Source organism: Aspergillus welwitschiae, assembly GCF_003344945.1.
Source record: "Aspergillus welwitschiae strain CBS 139.54b unplaced genomic scaffold BDQ94scaffold_10, whole genome shotgun sequence".
Lineage (NCBI taxonomy): Eukaryota > Fungi > Ascomycota > Eurotiomycetes > Eurotiales > Aspergillaceae > Aspergillus > Aspergillus welwitschiae.
The window spans coordinates 455,639-478,239 of record NW_020798704.1 but is presented as its reverse complement, the minus strand read 5'-3'; the positions used below and the strand labels follow the sequence as shown (position 1 = coordinate 478,239).

The window sequence follows — 22,601 nt, the reverse complement described above, 5'->3', positions numbered from 1 at the left end:
GTGTTTGTTTCAATTCCTCTAGGCTATATCCACTAACAGCCTCCGTCGTGTGTTATAATGGCCTTTGTCTCTTAACACAGCACTATATTATATACCAGGCTCCAGGTATTACTGAATCTGGTATCTCGCCTATTCAAGAAGCATGGGGTCGTATGTCGCCCGCTGGATTAGGGTGGCACGGCAGAGCTTACGACCAATCCCCTATAACTGTGTCATCATTAGTAGCGGGTCATTCTCTGTCCACCTATTCCACAGGGTCGTAGACTTATAACAATAAAAGGGGATGTAAAGTAAACCCCTTTCTTCCTCTCCACTCGTATCTCATTCTATCCTACGCAGCGTCAATCACAATGGGCAGCATCTCTGGCGACAAAGTTGCGTTGGTATTTGGCGCAAGTGGAATATCTGGCTGGGCCGTGACTAGGAGCCTGCTGGAATATCCAACTCGCAGCACCTTTTCGCGGGTGATCGGCCTGACGCATCGGCCCCAAACGCGGGGACAACTAGGCCTCCCCGATGATCCGAGACTGGAGGTGTATTCAGGCATTAACTTGCGAGGTAGCCTGGACAAAGTAATGACCCAGATGCGTGAAACAATCCCGCAGCTAGACCAGGTCACTCATGTATACTATCTCGGTAAGACATCGGTTATTTGCAGGTGACCGTGCAGAGCAATGGTACGAATATCTCTACTAACAGCTCAGCGTACTCCAATGCTACCGCATACACCGAAAATGTCATGGATATCAAGGACATCAACGTCGCCATGACCTACAACGCTGTCCATGCCTGCGATTCCCTGTGTAAGAACATGACCTTCTTCGTGCTGCAAACAGGTACCAATGTATGCTATACCCTGAACCAATTTCATGTCTTCAGTAAACCTGACTCAAATAGCACTACGGCGTCGCCGTTTTCCAACACATCGACAAGCTCACCTTCAACACACCCCTGAGGGAAGACGCCCCGCGTGTCCCATCCCCATACGGTGACGAGATTTTCTACTATGGCCAGGTTGACCTGATCCGAGAAGCAGCTCAAGGGAAAAGCTGGAGATGGTGTGAAGTCCGCCCAGATCAAATCATAGGTAGTATTGATACGTCTGGCAATGTGACACTAGCATACATAGGGCTAACGAGATATCTACTTATCCAGGCCATGTACCCAGCACCACAAGCATGACCACAGTTGAGCCAATAGCTCTCTACCTGTCTCTCTACCGCTACGTGTATGGCCACGGCGCTACAGTTCCGTTCCCAGGCACGCCCACCAATTATGTCTACACTTTCACAGACTCCTCCCAGGACATAATCTCTCGAGCAGAGATCTACCTATCGGTAGTGAAACCCGATGAAGCGAACGGAGAAGCATTCAACATCGCAGACACGGCCACTCCAGGCCCATGGTGCGTCAAGTGGCCTATCCTCGCCGAGTACTTCGGCCTGAAGGCCATAGGACCAACGCAGAGGGACTACGCAGCGATCGACAAGTGGTGGTACGACCACCAGGACGATTATGACCGCATGTGCAAGGAATATGGCCTGCAGAAGCGACAGATCGGACCAGACACCTGGCTCTTCGTCTACGCGGGTTTCAAGTTACTGGACCGGGATCGCGAATTCAGTTTGGATAAGATCCGTAGTATTGGGTTCATGGAGGAGAGGTCGGTAGGCAAGGGCCATCTCTTGGCGTTTGATCGGATGGCCAGGGTTGGGGTGATTCCAGCCAGAACACAGCTTTTGCCGTCGGCTGGTGTGCAATCGAACTTGTAGTTCGATCTGGATTGTGGTTTTGCGGTGCATGATGAATTCAGCGGAATTGACTTTATCATTTTTATTTATATATTGGCCTTCGGATAGGAGTTTAGATGATCAACCAATGTGGAGACTGTGTGTTCGGATATATATTTAGTAAAAGTTGGGACTCACTACTCTCTCACTATTCTCTCACCATTCCCTTACTATACTCTTACTATTTACTCATTATTCTCTCACTGATTGTATCGACTAGACTGGGACAAGGAACGAAGCGAGACAGTTACTGACTATACATACGCTTTGAGGTATTCAATCAAGACTCCCGAATTCAACATTGGAAGGACAAATTATATACAACTTCTCTTTTTTTTTCATTTCTTGGATGTCAAGATGTATTGTACACACTTCGATTTCCTATCTCGGTTTTGACCAACCCATGAATTTATAATATACAGCATATCTAGAGAGAGAAGTGATAAAGAAGAAGAAGAAGAGGAAATTGCGAAATGCAACCGACCTAAAACCCACCCCTCAGCTCCGTCAACACAGCCTTCTGTCGCGGAGTACTCATCTTCTCGAACCGATCGACACTCATCACAAAAGTACCGCGGCCGGCACTCAGACTGCGCAGGTGCTTCAAGTACCCGACCATTTCCTTGAGTGGTACCTTTGCCGTGATGGTTCTAGGCCGGTTAGCTGTGTCGGGAAGGGAGGCACCAACAGAACCAGACTCGAATGGGTCCGCGGGGGCGTAGACCTTCTTCGGGTCGATGGGTGGGAGGTCCTCGACCGGTTGCGGGGACGCGGAAAGGTCGGTTGATGTGAGGGGGATTTCTTCGTCCAGGGAGACGATGTGGCCGCCGCGCGAGGAAGAAATGTCGTGTACGACGGCTCCGAGACTGGCTTCGTCGATACTGATGATGACGTTCATAACGGGTTCCATTAGGGAGGTGCCTGGGCCGGACGAGAGGAGGTCGCGGAGAGCGGCGGAGGTGGCTAGACGTGCTGCGGAGGAGAGGGCGGCCGGGGTGGTATCGGTGCCGAAGAGGTGTTCGGTTGGGTTAATGGTGAGGGTGACGCGGGTGTGGTGCATAGGGAAAGTGAACTGAGGGCCGCGAGCAAGGGCAGCAAGGCAGCCGTTTTGGAGGGAGGCGCGGAAGGATTGCATATCTAGGCCTGGGGGAAGTACGGGGCTTTCCTCGATGCCTTTGCGGTTGGTTTCTACCTGCAGTTCCGGGGCGATGATGATTATCTGATTGCCCTCTTTGGTCTCAACTGAGAGCGCGTCTTCGGGTACTGGAGGTGCGTTATCCGGGTCGAAAGGTTCCACTACTGCTGTGCAGCCGGCTTTGCCTTTGCGGCCGGCGATCTCTTTGTCGAACATTTTGGTGACAACAGGCGACTCTCCGAGCGGACATTCACGGTAGCCGATTTCAATGCGGCCCATTGTTGCCTTGGCTTTGAGGTCGTTGATCAGGCGGTCTCGGGCAATCTCGAGATGGAGCTCGCCCATGCCGCTTAGGAGTGTTTGCCCAGAGTCTTCGTCAACAGTGACGTGAAGACTTGGGTCTTCACGTAGGAGTAGGGCCAGGCATTCATGGATCTTCTTCTCCTCGCTTAGGCTGTGCGGCTCGATACTGGCGAAGAAAACGGGGGGCGGCACCTGTATAGGACGTAGTTGGAGGGTGTCAAGTGGTTCTGGTGGTGTTAATTTGTTGCCCGCATATGAGACTAGTGTATCTCCAGTTCGAGCATGCTTCAGGCCGGCCACGACGCCAATGTGTCCCTCAGGGATGGAATCCACCTCGACAGCATCATTGGCGTACATCTTCAGTAAGCGTGGTGCACGTTCAGTGATCTTGAGATTGGTGTTGAATATAGCACTGTTTCGGTCCAGAGAACCTGAGTACACGCGCACATAAACCAAGACTCCCCGCTTGGCATCGTTGACTACCTTGAAAGCAAGCGCACAGCTCTGAAGCTTCTCGATAGCATTTTGTGATTCAGCTTGGGTGACAGACTTCTTCTTTTTTTGCTTCCCTTTGGAGGTGGCTGCTTTTTCGCTCTGTTCAACCAATAGATCACCGGAGAGGAGGCTCCGAAGACCTCCGCTGACGCCGCCGATGCTCACCTCTGGGTCAGGGGTTTCGAGGGGACTAGGAAGAAGGTTCGTCACGGCGTCAAGGAGAGGCTGGACACCGATGTTGCGGAAGCTAGCGCCTGCGAAGATGGGGATAATCTTCCTACCCTGTTCTTGCAAGAGGCACCGGCGCAAGCTGTCTAGAATGTCGTTGGGAGGCACTGCGAGATGGTCTTCGTCATGCTCAAAGAACTTCTCAATCATAGTCTCATCATGCTCGCTAAGCAGCTCGACAAGTGCTGTCCTTGCGCGTCTGATCTCCTGTGCAAGCTCCGGTTCCTCGCCGTCCAGCTCCTGGAGGTTGAACATTTTGACCGCTTTACCGTCACCATCTTGCCAGCGGAGACCCTGCAAGTTGATCGCATCGCCAACTCCAACAAAGCGACCATTTCCGCCCTCGAACCATGGGATCTGGCAGACAGCGGGGTGGCCCGCAAGTCGGGAGCTTATCTCTCTTACCGTACGCCCAAAAGCTGCACCGTCTCTGTCCAGCTTGTTAATGTAGACAATCCTGGGAATACGATATGTGCTCGCTTGGTGCCATACTCGCTCCGTTTGAGCTTCGACGCCAGCGACGCCGTCCAGAATACACACCGCCCCGTCTAGGATGCGCAAAGAACGCATAACCTCAAAGGTAAAGTCGGCATGCCCAGGAGTGTCGATGAGATTTACTGTATGGGAAGTGGCAGACCTTGGGGTCTGCGGATTATCTTGAAGGGTTGTAGTTTGATCACCTGCCGCTTGAGGTGGCCAATGGAAGGTGATGGCGGCAGATTGAATTGTGATCCCGCGAGCGCGTTCCGCAGGGAGAAAGTCTGTGACGGTGGACCCTTCGTCCACATCTCCAATTCTTCGGGTAAAGCCACTGTAGTAGAGCATGCGCTCAGTGGTCGTTGTTTTACCGGCATCAATATGTGCGATGATACCTATATTTCTAGTTCGGTCAAGGGTGTCTGCCTGCAATTTGGATGCAGACGTTGAGAGCATCTGGATCTTAGGAAATTGCCCTTTCTTGGCCCCTGGAATCAAGGATGCATTACACCCCAGACGGCTGGCAGCTGCCTGGCATTGCCGGAGGCCAGTTGGCCGCACCGTCTGGTGAGAGGCGCGCAAGAAAAGAGCTGTAACCATGGGGACGGCAACTGTCTATGTAATGGGAGACAATGAATTGGCGTAATATGGGGCCTAGGGCTTGACATACATCCTCAAGAAGACCAAAGAGGAGGATAACAATTGTAGAAAAGAGAAAGGCCCAGCCCTTCGAAAGGTAGTATGTATGCGGAGTAACTGGGAGTATGGATGAAGCTGTTGAAGCTTTTCCGGTCCAGTGACCGGGGCCGCAGATGCCTGGCCAATCAGGCTGCATAGGCACCAACGACGTAACCTCCGAAGTTCATCCCGTTCCGCTCAGTTGAACAGTTTCCCCTCCCCCATCTCAACGCTTGCATCTGCCTCTCCTTTAGTCAAGCCCGAATTATTGAAAGTTTTCGGCATCTTACTCTCCTCAATTGTTTTTGAGCACTATTAGGTGAACACCAATTGATCCACAATGATAACCGTCCCGGACGAGACAATACTGATGATTGCGCACCCGCAGCGCGGTGTAGACGTGGTCCCATTAGACCAAGACAGCCACGATGGACTACTCCGCCATATCAAACGATCCTGACCATCCTGCGGGTACTTCTCCATGGGCTTCACCTCGCCCGACTCAAACAACCTTTCCGGCTTCCGTGACTAGCGACATCCCCCCTGCCCCCTTGCCTCCCCAAGATCCCTACAATGCCGAATCGCAGCCTACCGAGACTCCTGGGTTCCAGGAGAACGAGATTGGATCGCCCGACTTGTCTGCGCGACTGCAGGGTGCACAACTGGGTGAGCCGGGCTATGTTGATGAGCACTCGCAACACACTCAGCAGCAGCATGGACAACAGCCTCGTTCTCAGCTCCCCGCCCGCTACCAAACGGGCCCAAGACAGAATCCCAGACAACCCGCACCTGTGTATAGAATCCAGGCGAAAGTCACGGGGCTAGAGAGAACGGGCAAGAAGGACCCTATTCTTCGATTTGATGTTCACGTGAGCGATACCCTTTCCTTGCCTCGCCCTGCGCCTACTGATTACAGGCTCCAGACGAATATCCCCAAGTTTAGGACAACACAGTATCGAGACGTTCGTCGTACCCATGCCGAGTTTGTCAAGCTTGCGGACCATCTGATTTCGGCTAACCCGGAAGCGTTGGTTCCTGCGGTCCCCCCACCACTTACCCCTGCCGGCGCTGGAACCGAAGAGGATGAAATCAGAGTCAAGTCGTCTTTGCAACGGTGGTTGAATGTTGTATTGAGCAATGAAGTTCTCATCCATGACGACGAGGTGGTCCTGTTCGTTGAGAGTGATTTCGGTTACAGTCCCGTAGTTCGGATGAAACAACCTGCGACTGGGGTTCGAAGGAAGGTCTTGAAGCAGTTTGCGCCACCCCCCGATGACACACCCGAATTACAAAATGCGCGTCCGATTGTGAAGATGTTCTATCTTGGAACAATGGATACTAGTCACAAGGTTGACCGTGTCGTCAAAGCCCGTCGAGGTATGCGCCAGGGATTCGTATCTCATGATCATGGGAACTAACATTGGGCTATCCAGGACTCGGTCTCGCAGAATCCGACTTTGGTGTTAAGCTAGGCCAGATGCACGTGCAGGAGACGCACCCTGGACTGTCAAATGCATACCGGAAATTGGGAAAGATCATCCAAACGGTCGGGGATTTCCATGCCGTCCAGGCGACTGCGGAGGCCACAACACTGGGGGATCCGCTAAGCTACCACTCGTCCGATGCCTTTATTGTCAAGGAGACTCTTACAAATCGCCACATCCTCCTTCGTGATTTGATCCAAGCTCAACAGGCAACACGGAGCAAACGCGCCGCCGCTGATCGCCTCAAAGTCAGTTCCTCCGTCCGCCCGGACAAGGTGGACGAGGCCATCAATGCCCTGGATGAGGCTCAGGGCCACGAGGACTACCTGACGAAGCGAACACAGCGGGTTACATCGAACTTACTCGCCGAGAAGCAACGTTGGTTTGACCGGACGACTAACGACATGCTGGCCAGCCTCCGCGAGTATACGCTGCGCCAGATTGAATCCGAACGGAGGACCCTCGCTACCTTGGAGAGTGTGCGACCTGATATTCGAGCCATTGACGCTTCGGGAGGACTCAGCCGTCTAGGACGTGAATCCCACCCAACCGCTCGCCGACCTAATCTTGGTTCAAGCCAAGGCCCCAAAGGGGATGCTTGGAGCGGCATACCGCGTCGCAGCGACAGCCTTGGCCGGAGTCTCAGTGGCAGTTTCGTTGCACCCACCCCAAGTGAAGACGACGAAGAAGTCAACGGACACGGCACCGGTAAAGGGCGCCTGCGCTCTGCCAGTGGTGTGAGCTCGATTGTGGAGGAAGACGACGATGATCGCCTTGACGCTCGTAACGCGGCTAGTCGCCTGGCCACGAGCACTTTCTAAGCGACTGTAGATTATAGGCATGATTCTGTGCAAGATTCCCCTTTGATGCCGGTTTTCTATTGAAATAAGCCACCTTTGAGTTTTGCAATCCAGCCACTCTGCTTTATCTTTTCTGCTGTACCATTCCCTTGAACTTTGTCTCCGTTCAAGAAGAGTATATGTACGTCTACTTTATACAAAAACTGTAGCCTCTCGGTTATACTTCCATATTGTCACCCCGGTTCTTCAAGTGGTAATTGTGGCCTTCTCATTTGCGACCGAAGCAATGTACCAGCGAGGTGCCGGTCTACTTGTAGTTGACCGAGAACTGGCCAGTTGTTGAATTCGTTGGGCTTCAGCCCCGCCCACGTACGTCATGAGGGGTAACTAAGGTACTCATTTGTCCATCCCCAGAGCACCTAACCCTTTATCAGGATCAATGTGATAGTAGTATACTGTCAAAAGGATTTGACTCTTGTCAATTTAAGGGTTCATGCCGAAAGCTCATTCTGTGGAACCAAAAATATGCTCCGAGCCATCAATTCCAGTTAAGACTGGAAGCACAACGAAGCCCGCAATTGATGGGGATAGCTACTTCTGGTACCCCCACCCCCACTTTTGCCCAGGTCTGCAACTTCTGATTGATTCTTGCACCAGAGAGGATCCATTTTGCCCACTCTTGATTTCAAAGCATGGCGGAGCTTAAGCTGGAAGTGGCAGTTGGTCGCTCTTTTGTTTTGATCAAAGCTATAAAAGTCGAGCTCCCCTCCCCCACTTCTAGTAGCACTCTTTCCCCAGCGATTCATTATCCATCCTTTCCCAACCTTCTTACGATTACTACGGCAAGATGGCTCCCCAAAAGGTTTTCCTGTAGGTCTCCGCTTTCTTCAAAGATGTTAGTACACTCGTTGACGGCCGCTGCCCGTATATTGCAGCACAGGTGTAACTGGATACATCGGCGGAGACACCTTTTACGACGTCTACCAGGCTCATCCGGACTGGCAGTACTCCGTCTTGGTGCGCAACAAGGACAAGGCTGCCCAAGTTACCAGCAAGTACCCCAACGTAAGGATTGTGCTTGGTGACCTTGACTCGGCCGATATCATCGAGGAGGAGGTCAAGAACGCAGACATCGTACTCCGTACGTTCCCGAGTCCCTGCTCACGTGCTCTCTCTGTAACTTGAATGTATAACTCACGGGCCATGGTTAGACTGTGCCGACTGCGATCATGTCGCTGCCGCCGAAGCAATTGCAAAGGGTGCCACTCACCACACCCCTGACCGACCAGTGTGGTGGATCCACACTTCTGGAACCGGTATCTTGACTGTGGAGGACTTCCGTAGCAACACTTGGGGTCTGGAACGTGCCAAGCAACATGATGACTGGGATGGTGTCGACGAGCTCCTCAACCTTCCTGCTGATTCCTTCCACCGCAATGTCGATGAGATCGTCATCAATGCTGGCAAGCGTGCTCCCGACAGTGTGAAGATTGCCATCGTCTGCCCGCCTACCATCTACGGACCGGGCCGTGGACCCTGCAACCAGAAGAGTGTGCAGGCATACTGGCTGGCTTCTGCTGTTCTGAAGCGCAAGAAGGGTCTGCAGGTCGGTGAGGGTAAGAACATCTGGCACCAAATCCACGTGCAGGATCTGAGTGATCTTTACCTTCTGCTGAGTGAGGCTGCTGCTGCGGGCGGTGGCAAGGCCACTTGGAACGACAAGGGTTACTACCTGGCAGAGAACGGTCCTTTCTGCTGGGGTGACATTCAGAAGCAGGTGGCCCAGGTTGCTTATGAGAAGAAGCTTATCCCGTCCCCCGAGGTTGAGCCCTTGACCGACGAACAGGTTACTGAGACCAACCAATTTGGCCTGTATGCCTGGGGTAGCAGCTCTCGCGGTACTTCCTACCGTGGCAGAAAGCTGTTGGGTTGGAACCCCCACCGCCCCAGTCTGAAGGAGCTTATTCCTGAGATTGTTGACATTGAAGCCAAGGCTTTGGGCTTGCTGTGAGGGAGCTCGGAAATTTATGTAGTCAACTACGACGCATTGATATGATGAATGACATGATAATCTTTAAAATGAAATATGAGTCTTGTAAGGTGTTCATCACCACTTGCAAGGAATATAACCTACCCCGAAACGAAGTGATAATATTGTTTGTAGGAAATAGCAAATAGTCACGATGAGTTCTGTGATTAAAGGCAAATGCCTCAGGCGGGTAACACCGAAAAAGCCTAGCGCGGAGCTTCTCGAGACTAAGCGACTGAGGCGCGACACCCGCCCGTAGACGCCGCCGCCTTTACTGCTACCCGTGCATTCACTGCCATTACGTTCTTTGATCCGACCAGCGATCTTTGTGTCTTCCCCAGGCATCATCCTTTCCCTCCTTCCGCCGTATGAGTTTTCCACAGCAGGTTGTTTCTAATAGTCCCCTAAACCGCGTTTCATCGATTGATCCGACCGATTGCGGCTCTGTGGTCCCACGTGAAGGAAGCTGACCTCGGAAATCTAGGTTCGCCGCATGAATTGCGACCTGTCGGGAACACATCGGTTCTCTATCCGCGCACTCTAGCTCCAATCGGGCTGTCATGGCTCCAGGTGCCGGAGGAAAGAGAAAGAGAGGTGATAGATCGTGGTCTGGCGATTCAGGGAACGACGGTCAACGACCATCGCCCCATCGACCGGGCAATCTCAACATGGCGCAACATAACTACGGTCCGCAGTCTCGCGATTACTCTGACGCGCGCGGTCGATTACGAAGGCAATCCAGTCGGGGTGGAAGGAATAGCATGGGTCGCAGGCCCAGCACCGACGGTCAGAACCCTCCTGGTGGTCGGAGGGATAATGCCATGTCCCCGCCCAGCACAACTCCGGCGAAAGACGTCTCAGATCAAAGCCAGGCAAACGGCGTCCCTCCGACAACAGATCACCAAAAGCCCCCTCCATCACCCTCTCCCTCCTCTTCTCAACCACAAACACACATCAATCCATCGCCCGCGCCTACTCCCATGCCGGCACCTGCCCCGCAAGCTCAGGCATCGGCTCCCCAGCCTCCTCCCGGCCCTCCCCCACCGTACGACTACGAGTATGTTACACAAAACGCCATCGACGAGTGGGCCACGACTGGAAAGAAGCATCTCGTGGAGAGGGGTATCCAAGTGAGAGATGCGCAGGATGCCGCCGCACTCGCTTCGATATACCAGGAACTCATACGGTCCGCCCTATACGGTCGTCTATCGCCGGAGGAAGCTGGAGCTGCAGTCAGGGACATCATTGGCGAAGAGGTTGCTGCAGAGGATGTTGATATGCAGAATGAAGGACAAGCGCAAGCCCTCCTCGACACTCGCTCCTTGTTCCTGGACACTCTATCAATCCTCACCGATTCCGACACTTCTAATAGTGCCCTGAGACCGCTCGTGTTCTCTACGGGGATTAACTCCGCTCTTATGCGCCTCCAACTCGACACTCAACTCCTTCAGTCCCTGGGACTTGTCCGCGAAACATTCACCCGCATGGGCATCCGCAAGCAGACGAACCTTCTTTATCGGCAATCGAATTACAACCTTCTGCGGGAAGAGTCTGAAGGGTACTCCAAACTGCTTACGGAGCTGTTCACGACGAGTAATAATGAGCCCCCCTCCAGCGAAGTTGTCGAAGACACTTTCGAGAGGGTGAAGGCGATGATTGGTGCGTTTGATATGGATGTCGGCCGTGTTCTTGATGTTACTCTCGACGTATTTGCTGCTGTTCTTGTTAAGCAGTACCGCTTCTTTGTGAAGCTCCTGCGGGCTAGCTCCTGGTGGCCGAAAGAGGATGCCTTCCGCACAGTCGATGCAGGTAACCGTGATTCTGGCCTTCCCAACTGGGCCTTACCTGGATCTTCCGGATGGGTAACTACCGATGAGGAACGACTTGAAGCAATGAAAGCGAACGAGCAACGAGATCACGAATTTTGGAACCGAGTCAGAGAAATCGGAATTCGTGCTTTCTTTGAAATTGGCCGCCGGCCTGTGTCCAAGGAAGAGCTACAGCGGATTCTTCCGGAAAGCAACAGTCTTTCGGAGGAGGAAAAGGAGATGCGGAAATGGATTGAGGAAACCGGCACACTACCGCCCAAGGGAAGTCGAGTAGCAGCACAGTTGCTTGGTTTCAAGCTTCGTTTCTATTCCTCCCGCGCTCGCGCTAAATCCGATGTCCTTCCGGATAACCTCATCTACCTTGCGGCTCTACTGATTAAAGTCGGTTTCATTTCACTACGTGATCTGTATCCGCACCTCTGGAGACCGGATGATTCAATGGATGCGCTCAAGGAGGAGAAGCTCAAGGAGAAGGCCGATCGTGAGCGGGCAGCACGGCCCGGAGGTGGCATCAATGCCTTGATGATGGCTGGTGCTTTATCCGACGACACCCTACCTATTCCACGCATCCGCGAATCCGAAACCCGATCTGCGACTCCTGGAAAAGACCAGGAAACGGACAAATCCACAGGCGCGAAGACGGAGGAGGACGAGCTTCCTGAGCCTTCTGACCAGAAAGTGATGCTTCTAAAGAGCCTTCTTGCAATTGGTGCCCTCCCCGAGTCTCTTTTCATCCTGAGCAAATTCCCCTGGCTTATGGATGTCTACCCCGAACTCCCTGAATTCATCCACCGCATTCTGCACCACTGTCTTGGCAAGGTCTATTCTTCATTACGCCCATTACCCTCGGTAGAAGTGCTTAAAGAGCAGAAGCAGATACTCAACCATGATCAGTCCGGTGTGCCGAAGGGGCAAATTCGACTGGCACAGGCGCCACCGCGCCGAGTTCTCCGGTGGGCTCAACTCGACAAAGAAGATACAAACGATGGAACCGACTACAGGTTTTACTGGGATGATTGGGCGGATAATGTTCCCATATGCCAGACTGTTGACGACGTCTTCGCACTGTGTTCATCCTTCCTTAATCTATCGGGTCACAAAATCGGCCAGGACCCAGGCTTGCTAACCAAAGTCGCAAGGATCGGAAAGGATAGCATGAGCAAGGATCATTCGCCAGAGAATCGAGCTCGTTGGCAGGATCTTTGCAAAAGACTCCTGGTCCCGTCGATCAGTCTTACCAAGGCAAATCCCGGTGTGGTAAATGAGATATTCGACCTCATCAGTTTCTTCCCTAGGGAGGTACGGTACAATATGTATGCCGAGTGGACTTCTGGCCAAACTTCTAGACTTCCCGACATCAAGTCGGCGTTTGATCAGGCGAAAGCAGAAACGAAGGATGTTCTTAAGAGGCTCAGCAAAACGAATATTCGACCTATGGCTCGTGCCTTGGCCAAGATTGCCTACGCCAATCCGGGCATCGTCATCAGTGTGGCCATCAACCAGATTGAGTCTTATGAGAATCTTATCGAAGTCGTTGTGGAGTGTGCGCGCTACTTCACATATCTTGGGTATGATATCCTGACATGGGTCATGATTAGCTCGCTCGGCCAGAAGGGACGAAGCCGCGTTCAAGAAGGTGGCTTGTTGACTAGTCGTTGGTTGAACGCCTTGGCGACATTTGCAGGACGGACTTTCAAGAGGTATTCGGTGATGGATCCCACTCCGGTCTTACAATACGTTGTGGAGCAGCTTCGCCAGAACAACTCGACAGATTTGATCATCCTTGAGCAGATGATCAGTTCTATGGCGGGAATCATCACCGACAACAATTTCAACGATGCACAAATTCAGGCCATGGCGGGTGGCGAAATCCTACAATCTCAGACAATCTTGCAGTTGCTAGATAAGCGACACGAGTCAAAGACTACCTCCAGACGACTTATGAAGTCTCTCACTGTTTCAAAGCTTGCCGGACAATTGCTCATTGCCATTGCTCAAGAACGATTAATCTGCGTTTTCAGAGAAACGGAAGGCGCTTCCGAGCTCAAGCTCCTAGGAAACATCTTTGATGAGATTCACCGTATTCTGGTTCAGTACCTGGATCTGCTTCGCAGCAACTTGTCGGTCGAGGAATTCGATTCATTCGTCCCCGATTTGGCTTCTCTCATTAGCGATTTCGGCATTCAGCCCGAAGTGGCGTTTTGGATTCGGCGTCCGAGTGTTGCAAAAAAGGTTGCAGATATAGAAAAGACAATGCAGGATGAAGAGTCCGCAAAGACTCCGGTGGCATTGGTATCCAGCCGCGAGAGCGAAGAGACATCCCCATCCAAGCCCGAGGCTGACGAGATGGAAACGACGGAAGATGGGGAGGCAAACGTGACTGAAGGTGAACAGCCGTCGGAGAATGCCATGGATGTCGATACCGAAAAGGCAGAGACCGCGAACAACACCGACAGCAACGCTGCTACAGTACCGGCTGGTTCTGTCACTACCGAGGTGCCTGCTCTGAATCCCGTCATGCAAGACCTCCAAGACCAAGTCAAGGCTGTCCTGAGTCCCGAAACGTGGGGCGTTGTTGGCTTACAGTTCTACGTGACATTCTGGCAGCTGTCTTTGTACGACGTACATATACCTCAGAAATCGTATGAAGACGAAATTGATCGGCAAAAGAGGAAGGTTATGGCCATCAGCAACGATCGGTCCGACATCAGCATGGCAGGAACGCAAAGAAAAGAGCGAGAGAAAAAGCAGATCACGCAACTCCAAGACCGGATATTGGAAGAGAACAAGGCCCATTTGAAGGCCTACGGCCAAACAAGGACCAAACTACAGAAGGAGAAAGATCGCTGGTTTGCAGGTATGCGTGGGAAGCACGATTCGTTGAATGTTGCCCTTCTGGAGCAATGTTTCCTACCGCGTCTCTTGTTGTCTCCTATCGATGCATTCTACTGCTTCAAGATGCTCAAATTCTTGCACACAACTGGAACGCCGAACTTCCGAACCGTCGGCCTCCTGGATCAGCTATTCAGGGAGCAAAGACTTACCGCGTTGATATTCCAGTGCACATCAAGAGAGGCCGATAACTTGGGTCGATTTTTGAATGAGGTCTTACGCGACCTCGGCCGTTGGCACGCCGACAAGGCTGTTTACGAGAAGGAAGCGTTTGGTACCAAGAAAGACCTTCCTGGATTCGCCAAGAATGTTGACTCGGATGGAAAGCCAGCCATTTATCTGGAGTACGAAGATTTCCGTCGGCTTCTGTACAAGTGGCACCGCCTATTCTCCTCCGCTCTGAAGACGTGCTTGAACGGTGGCGAATACATGCACATTCGTAACGCTATCAGTGTGTTGAAGGCTGTTGTGCAGAATTTCCCTGCAGTGAACTGGATAGGCCGGGACATGTTGACTAGCATGAATAGCTTGAGTCAGAACGACGAACGAGATGATGTCAAGATCCCGGCCGCTTCTCTAATCGGCGATCTTAACCGGCGTGAAAAGAAATGGTTGCTCCCTCAAGCGTTTATGAGTGCCAGCCCGCCAGTGCCTGGCAGACCAGGTGCAGCAGCGAAACCAACCACACCACGTCCCTCGTCTACTACACCCACCCCCTTGAATGCTACTGCTGTCGAGTTCAAGCCTACATCCACCAACGGGTAAGTCCTCAGATAGAACCCAGATCATTGTACTGTGTTGATCATGAATGCTGATATTTTACGCAACTACAGGTTGCAAGGCGAGGCGAAGCCCGAGTTGGGCGCCACGAAGGCTGAGGTTGAAGATGGAGAGATCGAGGATGCCAAGATGGCTGATGTCCCGCTGGCTGATCGAACAGCTCAAAAGCCGACTGAAACAAAGGTTTCGTCAACGTCCCAACGTGATTCGCCTGCAACTGCGGCTCAAGGTACCGAAACACAAGCATCCGCTAATCGCGAGCAAAATTCAAACGAGAAGGATGTCGCTTCTGCTCGTGGAGCTCATCTAGAGGCAGACTTGCCTGCTCGACCCCAGGCGCCAGCATCGCCCGCTGCATCGCAGGCTGCATCAAAGATTTCAGACTCTGGTAGACCGGCAAATGTACCGAAGCGCCCTGAACCGGAGCGAGCACCATCCGGTACACAGAACGCCCGAGCACAAGCGCAGGGCCCACACCGATTCAACCGTGAAGACAAGTTGCCTCCTCGGCCTGATCTCTTAGAGGATCGCCGTGACAGACATCAGGACTATCCTCGTGGTGGTCGCTTCGGTGGAGACCACGACTATTCTCGGCCATTCGATCCGGCCATGGGTGATGGGAGGCCCTACCCCCGTGTTGACAGAGATTACCCAAGGCAACCTATGGACGAACCATTCCGTGGATTTCCTCACCGGGATGGGCGCCCAGCGCGTGATGCGGACTGGCCGGATCGGTCAGGCCGTCTACGGCCGGATGCTCGGGAGGGACCACCAAATGTACGATCTGTTCCTCCTACGCACCCTGATCGCGCTGGTATGATAGACGACCATCCAGAAGGCTTTCGGCGTGGCGAAACCGGACGACAAGATCGGGACGACCGACGGAATTTGCAACAACGAGCATTGTCTCCTCCGAGGATGGAACCACTGGGGCGTCCAGAACGGTTCCCAGCTGATGATCGCCGGGGTGCGAACTTTGCCCACCCTCATGCGCGCAACGAGGATATGCCCACAGGGCCACGAAGTGAGCGATATGGGCGTCCTTCCATGGATGGCGCTGACAGTCGAGATACAGTGACCGGCGTTGACATGAATCATGGACGACTGCGTCAACCGGAGCCGCCTACGGATGTTCCGTCTGGCCCGCGAGGAAGAAACAATGCTGGGCGTGGTGGCCGCAATGCCCCCGGGTCACAACATTCTCAAGGACAGCCTGCGGCTGGTGCGATGGCTCCGACTGAACGCCAACCTCCTACTGGCCCTGGTCGGCAGGGGCTACGAAACGCACCGGATCAGCCTGCCCCAACAGGGCCCTCGTCACCGGGCCCAGAGAAACTCGACACTAGCGGAATCCACCCGGATAGACTGAAGGTCCTGCAACAGCAACCCCAGGAAAACACATATGGGGGCGGTCAACGCCCGCATCATGCGTCATCTCCTGCATCGATTGTCCCCCCATCTGGTCCACGCAGTGGACTGGGACCACCCTCTGGGCCCGCAGCTATGCCACGTGGCCCGCCTTCAGGTCCTGGGTTTGGCGGTGAACGCGGCCGGGGAGACAAGCGTTTTGCTGGTATCAACAACATGCTCCAGCAATCCGGTGGGCTGCCGGACCGTGGCCCTGGTCCTACGATTCGAGGACGGGGTGCCAATCGACAATCGGGCGCCATGAATGCCCCATCACCGCAATCGGCTCGGCCTCCGACGCCCGTTGCGCAGGAGGAGGGTGGTCGCGGTGGCCCGGCGTCTCAAGGTCGCCCTGATCTCATGGCCGGCCGGTCTTCTGGCGCTCCCTACGGGGAAGAGGACGGTCATCCACGTAGCCGACCAGGAGGCAGCCGAGGAGAGCCTGCGGAGGAGTCCAGCGCGGAAAGCCGGCGAAGCCAGCGGTTCTCTTCGGGCACATACCCTGAGCGTGAACGGGAGCGGGAGCGAGATCGGGAACGGCGTGGTGGTGATGAAGAGGGCTCACGCAGTAGCAGTCGACGGGAAGAGCATCGAGATCGAAACCGGGATTACGAGCGTGAACGGAGTCGCCGAAGCGACGCGGGTGGTGCCCCGGGAGGGCCTCGGGAAGAACGGTATGAGTCTCGCGAGGCGTCTCGACGTGGGCCTGGCGCACGTGAAGACAACCGGCGTCGACGTGACCGGGAGGAGGGCTCGGACATTGCCCCAAGCAGTCAGGAGCATGAAGGCCGTCTCCGACCTCCGTCTTCTCTTGGCGGACAGGGTCCTCCACCACCTCCGCCGCCCCCGCTTGCTGCTGGTGAGGATGACCGACGATGGGGAGGTGGGCGCGGGCTGCGCGATCGTGAGCGTGACCGTAATCGGGATCGTCCGCGTGAACGGGATTACCATCGCGAGGGGGCGCCTAGTGGGCCTCACCGCAAGCGTAATCGACCTGGGGACGAAGGAGGACATGGAGATGGCGGCGGACGGGGAGGAATGCGGATGGGAAGCGAGTCTAAACGGCCCCGACGTGGCGCGTGAGGAATAAGAGAATTTAGGGATCTTGATACCGGCGGAATGATGCGTGGTTGCATGTTGCTCTTTTTTTTTTTTTTTTTTTTTGTCTCTCATTGAATCTACCATTTCCTTTTGACCTACTACACGACTCTATTACTAGCATTGTTGGACGGTGTTTTTCTGCGTTCCGTCTGTTTACCTGGGACTCTCTGATCTATGTGCACGCATGGCCTGTACCATACAATTTTTCTCTTCCATTTCCCCATTTGTGTTCTTGATTGGATACCCGGACGCATAGCAGCTACCTACTCGCAGTCAGTCAGCTGGCTGCCCGTTACGAAAGTTAGGTTCCGGTCCGTAGTCTGCCTGCATGAGTAGTAGCCGTGGGGACAAGGGACTCCGGTGGGATGTTTTACCTTTTTGGGTAGGACAATGGACTCCGGTGGGATGTTTCACCTTTTTGGGTAGGACAATGTCCGACGTGGTGAACTCTTAGACCCTGCATCTGCATCTGCATCTGCAAGTAGTGATGGTGGCTGCCAGGATACCCTGTGCATCTGCAAGACCATCAGGCCAACTGGCGACAGGGCAAGCGGGCCGACACTCCGACCAAACCGGTCGGGTAATCTTCGGGACATTTCGTGGCTGCTCCTTCGGCAGCTCCTGCCGTCGATCCGCCCATTCATGATGTTGATCCATGATGCATTCCATCCCACTCGGTAGTCACCTTATGCACGGATGATTCAGGCGGGGTGCCAGGCACCGTGGGTTCCGGATATATGAACTCCTCCTTCTGCCCCGCTCCAACCATTTGTTTCAGTAGTCCTCGACTCGAGTCAGTCCGTGTGGTCCGTGATCAATTTATACTTCCCTCCCTTTTCCCGTTCCTTAACCAGCAATTGTCTCTTAAGTACTGCTACTCATCATCGTAGCCTGCATTGACCCGAATGCTACTCCATTGTATTTTAAGTTTGCAATAAATCGTCCCCCCTCCCGTCACCGTCACTATGGCACGTCTGGACGTGGAAAAGACCATTGAAGAGCTCACACTGGGCGAAAAGGTAGCTCTCACGGCTGGAAAGTAACGCCCAACACCAAATACAAAAAAACAGAAAGCATAACTAACTATTGAACAGGCGTGGACTTTTGGCACACTGCCTCAATCCCCCGACTCAACATCCCCGCTCTGCGCATGTCCGATGGTCCCAATGGCGTGCGAGGCACCCGCTTCTTCAACGGAATCCCGGCCGCCTGTTTCCCCTGTGCCACCGCCCTCGGAGCAACCTGGGACGCCCATTTGCTGCACGAGGTGGGCCAGCTCATGGGTGACGAGTCCATCGCTAAGGGCTCGCATATCGTTCTGGGTCCCACCATCAACATCCAGCGCTCTCCGCTCGGCGGTCGAGGCTTCGAGTCTTTCGCAGAGGATGGCGTGCTTTCCGGAATTCTGGCCGGGAATTACTGCAAGGGGTTGCAGGAGAAGGGCGTCGCTGCCACGCTTAAGCACTTTGTGTGCAATGATCAGGAGCATGAGCGTTTGGCGGTGAGCAGCATCGTCACCATGCGTGCCTTGCGCGAAATATACCTGTTGCCTTTTCAGTTGGCGATGAGGATATGTCCTACTGCTTGTGTTATGACGGCCTATAATAAGGTCAATGGCACGCATGTCAGTGAGAATAAGGAGCTTATCACTGATATCCTCCGCAAGGAGTGGAATTGGGATGGTCTGGTTATGAGTGATTGGTAAGATTTGTACCGCAAAATGGTGCTATACATGTATTGACGAAATATTCTAGGTTCGGAACCTACACCACTTCCGACGCCATCAATGCTGGTCTGGACCTCGAAATGCCGGGCAAGACACGCTGGCGTGGCTCTGCCCTGGCTCACGCCGTATCCTCCAACAAGGTAGCCGAGTTCGTTTTGGACGACCGCGTCCGCAATATCCTCAACCTCGTCAACTGGGTCGAGCCTCTAGGCATCCCCGAGCACGCCCCGGAAAAAGCCCTCAACCGGCCCCAAGACCGGGATCTTCTCCGCCGCGCCGCCGCTGAGTCCGTCGTGCTCATGAAGAACGAAGATAATATTCTTCCCCTCCGCAAAGACAAACCCATCCTTGTCATCGGACCCAATGCTCAAATCGCCGCCTACTGTGGCGGCGGCTCTGCCTCCCTAGACCCCTACTACACCGTCTCGCCCTTTGAAGGCGTCACCGCCAAAGCCACCTCCGAAGTTCAATTCTCCCAAGGCGTCTACTCCCACAAAGAACTCCCTCTCCTCGGTCCCCTGCTCAAAACCCAGGATGGCAAACCCGGATTCACGTTCCGCGTCTACAACGAACCACCCTCCCACGAGAACCGCACCCTTGTCGACGAACTGCATCTTCTCCGCTCCAGCGGCTTCCTCATGGACTACATCAACCCCAAGATCCACTCTTTCACCTTCTTCGTCGACATGGAAGGCTACTTCACCCCCACCGAATCCGGCGTCTACGACTTCGGCGTCACCGTAGTCGGCACGGGCCGTCTCCTCATCGACAACGAAACCGTCGTCGACAACACAAAGAACCAACGCCAGGGCACCGCCTTCTTCGGCAACGCCACCGTCGAAGAGCGCGGCTCCAAACACCTCAACGCAGGCCAAACCTACAAAGTAGTCCTCGAATTCGGCAGCGCCCCCACCTCCGACCTCGACACCCGAGGCATCGTCGTCTTCGGGCCCGGCGGATTCCGCTTCGGCGCTGCCCGTCAAGTCAGCCAAGAAGAGCTGATCTCCAACGCCGTCTCCCAAGCCAGCCAAGCCTCCCAAGTAATCATCTTTGCCGGCCTCACCAGTGAATGGGAAACCGAAGGCTACGACCGCGAACACATGGATCTGCCTCCTGGGACTGACGAGATGATTTCCCGTGTCCTCGACGCTAATCCCGATAACACAGTCGTGTGTCTCCAGTCCGGTACCCCTGTCACCATGCCATGGGTCCACAAAGCTAAAGCCCTCGTCCACGCCTGGTTCGGCGGCAACGAATGCGGCAACGGCATCGCAGACGTCCTCTTTGGAGACGTCAACCCGTCCGCTAAACTCCCCGTGACTTTCCCCGTCCGCTTACAGGATAACCCTAGTTATCTTAACTTCCGCTCCGAGCGGGGCCGTGTCCTCTACGGTGAAGATGTCTACGTCGGATACAGGTACTACGAAAAGACGAACGTGAAGCCACTCTTCCCTTTCGGTCACGGTTTATCCTACACCACTTTCTCCCGGAGTGATCTGAAGATTACTACCTCCCCGGAGAAGGGCACCCTCACCGACGGCGAACCCATCACTGCCACAGTCCAAGTAAAGAACACAGGTACCGTAGCCGGCGCAGAGATCGTACAGCTGTGGGTCCTTCCCCCGAAAACGGAGGTGAACCGCCCCGTCCGCGAACTGAAGGGGTTCACAAAGGTGTTCCTCCAGCCTGGGGAGGAGAAACAGGTGGAGATTGTGGTGGAGAAGAAACTGGCGACGAGCTGGTGGGACGAGCAGCGCGGTAAATGGGCGTCGGAGAAGGGCACATATGGGTTGTCTGTCACAGGAACTGGTGAGGGAGAGTTGAGGGGGGAATTTGGGGTGGAGAGAACGAGGTATTGGGTTGGGTTGTAGGCATACCATATATGCCGTATTTAGAGATATTGGTTTTGTTGATGAGTTGGATATACATGGCTTATGATTGATGATGATGTGATTGTCCTGAATTGAATTGGATGTTTCTATTTACAGACGAGTAATCATATAAGACAGATAAACCGGACATGGATTGATTATAAGTTCGGCACATACCTCCTCGCCCTCCCCGTCAGTTTCATTTCCGCCGAAACAGTCCGAGTACATCATGACAGTCCCTCCAAGAATGCACAAGAAGCCTAACTAGAGGAGAGACTATTTGTCACATATCACTGTGGACGTCATATCGCAGGGTTTTACCCTTGGATCCCGTTAATTGTAAGGAGGAGCTCGAGTTGGTGGGGGAGTCGGCGGATAAGGTTGGTGATTTGCGGAGGAAGATGTGAGAAACTTAAAGGGGAATTGGAGGTCTGTTAGGTCTCCTCCCATGGTGTTGAAGAAGAAGATGGAGGCGACAACGAGGGAGGGGAAGACGGTGATTGTGATTGTGATTGTGGTTCAGGACACTAGTCCAAATGATGCTGTTTGTGAGTGACCACCCTCATCTGAAATATCCAAGACGGGAATATACCTTGGTATGCTGGCAATCTTCCCCTCCATCAGGTCCTCGAAATGCTGAAATCGTCTTTAGCTACGAGAACTGAACAAAAGATGAGATCTACACTGTGATCGATGTATGAATATTCCCTATATACTTGTTAAGCATTTTCCACTCCTCCCACGATGTCCACTGACCTTTCTTAGATACCCGTTATGGAACCGGTGCCAACAATGCCTTCGGCAGCGATTCTCCCTTCCTCGATATTGCCGAATGTATTCACCAGTGCTCTCAAATCCCCAAGTGTAGGATGGTCTACTTCCCATAAAATCCTCCGCACTTGTTTCTTGCGACGAGACTAGGTACTCTAAGTGGACATGCTCCCGATCACGACGCTGCTTGGTTCCTTGGATCTTGAAGTAACGATGTCGATATGCACTGTGCTGTCATTTCCGTCGACGTCTGCCCGCGTTTGAAGTGCTTCGTCTTGTTGGAAGCTTTCTCGACGTTGGAAGTGTCTGTTGCCTTTTCCTGTTCGCTGTTCCAGCTCTATGATGCCGATTAGCGTTGTCCGTGATTAAAGATGTGCCAAACTAGTGGCGAGCGATGCAAAGAAGTCAGGAAGGAAGTCAGGTCAATAGAGCGCGGGGCATAGAAGGAAGACGCTAATCAGCCAGTGATAGCATAGGAGACGAGCAGTAGCAGACCCAGCTGCGCTCACTGTAGTTGGGACGATTGGATGCCATGCCGAACGCGAGTTGCTGCGCGTACACACTAGTAAATGGCTGAATGAACATGAAGAATACCCAATCTCTCGCAAGACCAGTCTGACGATCACATGATGAGCATGTCTCGTGCTTCGTTTGCTCCGGGTGCAACACAACTGCATCTAATATTGTAGGAATGTTTCGACGGCTTCTGTATCGGTCAAGAAGAGTATTTATGGACATAACCTAGAACCAGACAGTCCAGAGCATCCATAGTCATATCTGCATAGCCATAGAAAGAAAGAAGATG

The 22,601-nt window shown here is 53.5% G+C and overlaps 6 protein-coding genes across 6 annotated transcripts; 5 read left to right on the top strand and 1 right to left on the bottom strand.

Annotated features, from left to right (window-relative positions):
* Window positions 1–350: 350 nt before the first annotated feature.
* BDQ94DRAFT_168820 (SDR family oxidoreductase) lies at window positions 351–1,772 on the top strand (the record flags this gene model as incomplete). The annotated part of the gene is made up of 4 exons (XM_026771163.1): window positions 351–636; window positions 705–844; window positions 898–1,087; window positions 1,156–1,772. 4 exons carry the CDS (start codon window positions 351–353, stop codon window positions 1,770–1,772), a joined length of 1,233 nt encoding a protein of 410 aa, XP_026628170.1.
* A 291-nt stretch (window positions 1,773–2,063) lies between these two features.
* On the bottom strand, window positions 2,064–5,141 carry BDQ94DRAFT_177287 (mitochondrial elongation factor MEF2). Its single transcript, XM_026772871.1, has one exon. It carries the CDS (start codon window positions 5,026–5,028, stop codon window positions 2,275–2,277), a length of 2,754 nt encoding a protein of 917 aa, XP_026628169.1. The 5' UTR covers window positions 5,029–5,141; the 3' UTR covers window positions 2,064–2,274.
* A 197-nt stretch (window positions 5,142–5,338) lies between these two features.
* Window positions 5,339–8,117, top strand: BDQ94DRAFT_140298 (retromer subunit VPS17). The gene is made up of 5 exons (XM_026765594.1): window positions 5,339–5,425; window positions 5,495–5,975; window positions 6,030–6,483; window positions 6,540–7,990; window positions 8,048–8,117. Exons 2-4 carry the CDS (start codon window positions 5,535–5,537, stop codon window positions 7,409–7,411), a joined length of 1,767 nt encoding a protein of 588 aa, XP_026628168.1. The 5' UTR covers window positions 5,339–5,425; window positions 5,495–5,534; the 3' UTR covers window positions 7,412–7,990; window positions 8,048–8,117.
* Window positions 8,118–8,141: 24 nt separating this feature from the next.
* Window positions 8,142–9,554, top strand: BDQ94DRAFT_140295 (putative nucleoside-diphosphate-sugar epimerase). Its single transcript, XM_026765593.1, has 3 exons — window positions 8,142–8,260; window positions 8,326–8,531; window positions 8,602–9,554. Exons 1-3 carry the CDS (start codon window positions 8,238–8,240, stop codon window positions 9,399–9,401), a joined length of 1,029 nt encoding a protein of 342 aa, XP_026628167.1. The 5' UTR covers window positions 8,142–8,237; the 3' UTR covers window positions 9,402–9,554.
* Window positions 9,555–9,966: 412 nt separating this feature from the next.
* BDQ94DRAFT_177282 (putative THO complex component (Rlr1)) lies at window positions 9,967–17,410 on the top strand (the record flags this gene model as incomplete). The annotated part of the gene is made up of 3 exons (XM_026772870.1): window positions 9,967–14,901; window positions 14,974–15,944; window positions 15,996–17,410. Exons 1-3 carry the CDS (start codon window positions 9,980–9,982, stop codon window positions 17,408–17,410), a joined length of 7,308 nt encoding a protein of 2,435 aa, XP_026628166.1. The 5' UTR covers window positions 9,967–9,979.
* Window positions 17,411–18,219: 809 nt separating this feature from the next.
* On the top strand, window positions 18,220–21,025 carry BDQ94DRAFT_177279 (beta-glucosidase H; the record flags this gene model as incomplete). Its single annotated transcript, XM_026772869.1, has 2 exons — window positions 18,220–19,129; window positions 19,183–21,025. The coding sequence occupies exons 1-2, from the start codon at window positions 18,579–18,581 to the stop codon at window positions 21,023–21,025; spliced, it is 2,394 nt and encodes a 797-aa protein (XP_026628165.1). The 5' UTR covers window positions 18,220–18,578.
* Between the last annotated feature and the right edge of the window lie 1,576 nt (window positions 21,026–22,601).

Coding starts and splice junctions, on each gene's coding strand:
- BDQ94DRAFT_140295 (XM_026765593.1), top strand. CDS start 8,238: ATGGCTCCCCAAAAGGTTTTCCT. Junction 8,261..8,325: donor GCTCCCCAAAAGGTTTTCCT/GTAGGTCTCCGC, acceptor CGTATATTGCAG/CACAGGTGTAACTGGATACA. Junction 8,532..8,601: donor GAACGCAGACATCGTACTCC/GTACGTTCCCGA, acceptor GGCCATGGTTAG/ACTGTGCCGACTGCGATCAT.
- BDQ94DRAFT_177287 (XM_026772871.1), bottom strand. CDS start 5,028: ATGGTTACAGCTCTTTTCTTGCGCGCCTCTCACCAGACGGTGCGGCCA.
- BDQ94DRAFT_140298 (XM_026765594.1), top strand. CDS start 5,535: ATGGACTACTCCGCCATATCAAACGATCCTGACCATCCTGCGGGTACT. Junction 5,976..6,029: donor TTCTTCGATTTGATGTTCAC/GTGAGCGATACC, acceptor TACAGGCTCCAG/ACGAATATCCCCAAGTTTAG. Junction 6,484..6,539: donor TGTCGTCAAAGCCCGTCGAG/GTATGCGCCAGG, acceptor TGGGCTATCCAG/GACTCGGTCTCGCAGAATCC.